General features: G+C 38.4%; 1 protein-coding gene across 1 annotated transcript; it reads left to right on the top strand.

Annotated features, from left to right (window-relative positions):
- Positions 4,154–5,080, top strand: LOC104772370 (glutathione S-transferase T3-like). Its single transcript, XM_010496998.1, has 2 exons — positions 4,154–4,680; positions 4,864–5,080. The coding sequence occupies exons 1-2, from the start codon at positions 4,154–4,156 to the stop codon at positions 5,078–5,080; spliced, it is 744 nt and encodes a 247-aa protein (XP_010495300.1).

Here is a 5,209-nt window from a genome sequence, read left to right as displayed (position 1 = left end):
TGGAGGTTCAAGTTGCACAGACTGCTGGGTCTGTAAAAAGGCAAGAGAATTATCTTCCAGCAAGAACTGAGTCAAACCCCAGACATGCTTGCAATGCCATATCAGTGAGAGATGAAGATGATGGTGAAATTTTTTCTGCAGAACAAGGAGACAAATCAGCCAATCTCTCGGTTTCAGATGATGGTGTCGATCGACACCACCTGGGTATCGATCGACACTCATCTCAGACGGAACCAAAAGCTGCGAAATCTCAGGTTCCAGCTGCTGAAAGGGTCTACAAGCCAAAGGTTCCTTTTCCCAAGCCAAGAAAGTCCAAGCAGGAGATGGAGGAAGCTAGATGCAAAGCAATGATGGATAAGGTGATGATTGAGATGCCATTGATTGATGCAGTAAAGCTTTCACCACCACTCAAGCGCTATGTCAAGAGAATGGTATCTAATGGTTTGAGCCCTGAAGAAGGAGCCTTGCTAACTAAGGATGTTAGTNACTAAGGATGTCAGTGCAATTCTGTTGAACCAGCCTGTTCAGAGGAAGAAGGAAAGAAAGTAGGAAGTGGTTGTCTCTAAGGAAGTGAGTGCAATCATTCAATGTAGGACTGCTAAGAAGTTACCAGATCCTGGAAGCTTTGTACTTGATTGCTCAATCTCAGCAGGAAGGTTTTCTCACTCACTTTGTGACCTTGGCTCTAGCATCAACTTGATGCCACATTCTGTTGCTGTGAGACTTGGGATGACAGAATTCAAGCCAACTCAGATTTCTCTTATCTTGGCTGATCGCTCCCGAAGAACTCCTGAAGGTGTTTTAGAGGATATTCCAGTTAAGGTTGGCAACTTCATGATTCCCACTGACTTTGTGGTGCTGAAGTATGATCAAGAGCCTAAAGATCCTCTCATCTTAGGAAGATCTTTCTTGGCTACAGCTGGTGCCATCATTGATGTGCAGAAGGGACACATAGCACTGAATGTGGATGGTTTGAGTTTGAATTTTGAGATGGATAAGCTGCGGAGGGCTCCTACTATTGATGGACATACTTTTTCTGTTGAAAAAGTTTCTGCAACACAAGCATTAGGCTCAGTGTCGATCGATGCCACCAAGAGGGTATCAATCGACACCCCTCCACGACCGCGAGAAAGCTTGTCCAAAACTGATGCTCCAAGTCAGAAACCTGTTCCCAAACAGAAGAGTCATCAATCCACACTCCAGAGCCCTCAGGTAAGGCAAAGGTACACCTCTCCTTCTCCTAAAATTCCTCCTATCATCAATAAGAATTTCAAAGAGACAAAAACTGTTTTGCAGTTAACCAAGCCACGAGATTATCGTAGAGCGCTTGTTTCTTCTGTTGATGATTTTGCAGGACATAAGAGAGGCAAACCAATCCCTAAATCCCATCCTGGTCCTGTTCCTCACATCCTTGGCAAGCCTCATGCACCTAAAGCTTATACACCACCTTGGATGAAGAGGATTTCAATGCCATGTTCTGATCCTCCGGATGCATGAGCTCCAACACAGTCAAGCTAATGACTGAAAACAAGCGCTTAGTGGGAGGCAACCCACTGGTAGGTTTTTCTTTTTCTTTTGATTTTGATTTTTGTTTATTTTATTTTTATTTTTGCTTTCCTCTTACTTGATAACACTGGGGATAGTGTTGTTTAAGTCTGGGGGAGGTTAGTTACTCTAACTATGTTTTCTGTTTTTGAGTTTCAGTTGTGTCAGTCAAAACCATAAAGTTTGAGTCAAATTTTTCAAAATTTTTCTTTTTATCTTTGGGAATTATGAGCTTGACTAATGATTTCTCTTATTTGGCTAACACTCTAATGATTATTTGTTTATGCTTGATCTCAGAACTGAAGCTTAGAAAGACTATGAACCTTATCAACAATCCTGAAAGCCCTTATTCAATGGATATCTGATTGATCTAACGTTGTCTCAACTTTTATCAGGATTTTAACCGGACTTAATCTCTTACTTTGGGGTTGGAAATCAGTGGACTAGACTTCTTCTTCAGGCCATACAAGACAATGCAATTTTTCAAAGTATGTCTCCCCTCTCTCTTCCCTTCAGTGCTTTTAAAAAAAAAAAATCAGAAAAAGAGAGAATAAAAGATGAGATGATTTTGATCAGTTTAGAGAGGTAGGTAAATTACCAGTGACCTCATTATTCTACTCTTGAGTCAAATGATCACACAAAGCTTGGAAGCGAGGGGTAGGTAAATTACCGATGACCCCGGTATTCGCTTACACCTTTGATTAAGAAAAAAAAAAGGAAAGAAGAAAAAATAATGGAAGTGAGAAAAGGGAGAGGAAAGGAGATGTAAGAAGAATGTCTTGGCCTGAAGAGAGTCCATATGCCACTGATCAATACACCCAAGGTAAGAATTCACCTTATTTGTGCTTTAATATTGACTAATGAGATGACAATGGAGATTTCAGAGATTCCAAAGGATTGTGGGATTTGAGTAAGGAATGTTGATGCTTATCATGGTTGAGTATAAGAAGTAAGTTCTTGAGTCAGGTAAATGAAGAGTGTGAATAAGAATCATCATGCAATTGAGTGAGTTCCCTGTTTTCAAACCTCTTTCACAGGTCTAAGTTTATGTTTTGCTTGAGGGCAAGCAAAGACTAAGTCTGGGGGAGTTGATATATCATGGTTTTTGTGGTTTTTAACCATGATATAAGGAGTCTTTTAGTGTCTTTTCATTTGTTTCTAGATTGTTTTTGAGTCTTTACAGGTTTTTAGCATGAAAGGAGCAAAGTAGAGCAATTTGGATCAGTTTGGAGCAATAATCCGCAAGAAATCAACTTGGAATCGATCAGAGGAGATGGTGTCGATCGACACTGCCTTAGCATCGATCGACACCCAGTCCAAACCGACGAGAGAGCCAAATTTGGAAGTTTTACAAAGTTGCCCGAAGTTTTCCATATTTGCAAGACTAGTCCCTGACGTGTTTTAGGACATATATATATAGTTTTTAGGTTTTCCAAACCCTTAAGTTTTATTCTATCAAGTTTTATTTTTCCTGCAACCCTGAGAGATTTTTGAGAGCTTTTGGAGAGAGAGAGATCAAATCTGCTTTGTAGAGAAGAATTCTTGAACTCCCTTTTACTCTTTTAATCTCTAATTGCTTATTATTCAGAAAGATGTTTTGTTCTTCATTGATTATGTCTGAGTAATTTGTTTGTTAGGTTTAGGGTTTTTCACAGGGATTTTATGAATTATTAGATCTGTTTATTTAGGATTCTTTATCTATCTAGATCTTCATCTTAGGTTGTTCTTCATATTAATTTTTGATTGGTCACCTAGAATTAATACTTTAGGAAAATAAATTGATATGAGAATATAATTGATTTTCCTGATAAAACCTTTTGATGAGCAAAATTATTTCTTGCAAAGAGATTTGATTTAATAATTTTGTGAACAATCTAAACCTGATTTTATTGCTGATTTTTAACCTAGAATTTTACAAAGAGATTTGGATTTTCTGGTTTTAAATTTAGATATTATTTGCAGTGAGAACTGATTTAATTTACAAAAGTGTTTAGAGTTCTAGATCTGTTCTTAATTGTTTGAATCCTAATTTATTGATTGATTTAATATTTCATAATTTCCTGAGAAATTCCCTAGGCCTAGCTTTTTGATCTTCTGAATTTACAACAAGTTTTATTTAATATTTTGCATTGCTTTTATTTTAATTCAATTTAATTTGTTTAGCATAATTGAAAAACTCTACAATTTATTGTGTAGACTTGAGTCCTTGTGGAATTCAACCCCTAAGTACTGCATTGACCTCTTAATTTGAGAAAGTAGCTCTAGGGTTAATTTGAGCATATCAATTAGACTTAGGTAGTTGAAACTTTTGTCATTATGAATGGTACCAACAACATATCCGATTTCTGTATCTACTAAAGCTTTGGTCATTATATCTCTCTTCAAGCTTTGGTCATTATATCTCTCTTCAAGCTTTGGTCATTATATCTGTCTTCAAGCTTTGGTCATTATATCTCTCTTCAAGCTTTGGTCATTATATCTCTCTTCAATCTTTCTCCATCATATTCTATCTCTCTTCATTCTTTCTCATCTTAAACGCTTCTTCCTCTTTGGTACACTCTTTTCCGCATCATCTTAAACTCTTCTTCCTCTTTGGTACACTCTTCCTATGAGTTCTTACAATACATTCAGTCAGTCCTCTTCTAGTTATGTAGATCTTCTCAACAGTCAAGGCGATACTCTTAACCTAGATGGTGCTTACGAAGTACCTCCTTACTCGTCTCAAGAATCTCATCAGGATGTACCTCTTTCTCAAGAGACACATATCAGGAAGGATAGGAAGAAATGGAATCCGGCTGATGATGAAGCTCTTATCAGTGCGTGGCTGAACACTTCAAAGGACCGTATTATTGGAAATCAACAAAAGGGAGGAAGCTTTTGGCAAAGAGTTAACAAATACTATGCAGACACTCCTCATGCTATAGGCAATGGTGAACAGGGGATGAACATAAACTGTAAGCAGAGGTGGTTTAGGATCAATGAGTGCACTAACAAGTTCTGCAGTGGTTACACAGCTGCGGAAAGACTAAACTGTAGTGGACACTCTGAGAATGATGTGCTGAAGATGGCCCACGACATCTATTTCGCTGAACATAACACGAAGTTTACAATGGAGCATTGCTGGTGTTTGTTAAGGTTTGAGCAGAAATGGCTGAACCTTAACACTATTAACAACCCTTCAACAAACGTCAGAACAAAGAGGAAACCAGTTGCTGCAGCTTCACAATCCGAGGCAGCTTGACAATCCGAGGCAGCTTCACAATCCGAGGCAGCTTCACAGTCCGAGTCAACCCATAGTGAACAAGACTTTGAGATTAGGCCTCAAGGTATCAAGGCTGCAAAGGCCAAGAGGAACAATGCTCAGGGGAAGGCTTTCGCTGAGTACAAGAGCATGTTGGAAGTAAAAAGGGTGGATATGGCTGAAAAAGAGAAGCTACAGAAGCTTGGCATATTAGACACACTTCTTGCCAAACCAGAGCCACTTAGTGAAGCTGATCAACTTATCAAGGATAAGATAGTGGCTCAGTATTTCTAAGCTGATCAACTTGTTGTTGCAACTTTGTATGATTTTAGTAGTATCTAAGTTCGAATTGTTTCTGTTTTAGTATCTAACTTTGTATGATTTTCGTTTTATGATTGTATGTTTTAGTTTCACCAACTCGGC

Source organism: Camelina sativa, chromosome 20, assembly GCF_000633955.1.
Source record: "Camelina sativa cultivar DH55 chromosome 20, Cs, whole genome shotgun sequence".
In the NCBI taxonomy this organism is placed as follows: Eukaryota; Viridiplantae; Streptophyta; class Magnoliopsida; order Brassicales; family Brassicaceae; genus Camelina; species Camelina sativa.
The sequence above is the reverse complement of the archived record's forward strand: the minus strand, read 5'-3'. Positions and strand labels throughout refer to the sequence as shown.

Coding starts and splice junctions, on each gene's coding strand:
- LOC104772370 (XM_010496998.1), top strand. CDS start 4,154: ATGAGTTCTTACAATACATTCAGTCAGTCCTCTTCTAGTTATGTAGAT. Junction 4,681..4,863: donor CATTGCTGGTGTTTGTTAAG/GTTTGAGCAGAA, acceptor CTTTGAGATTAG/GCCTCAAGGTATCAAGGCTG.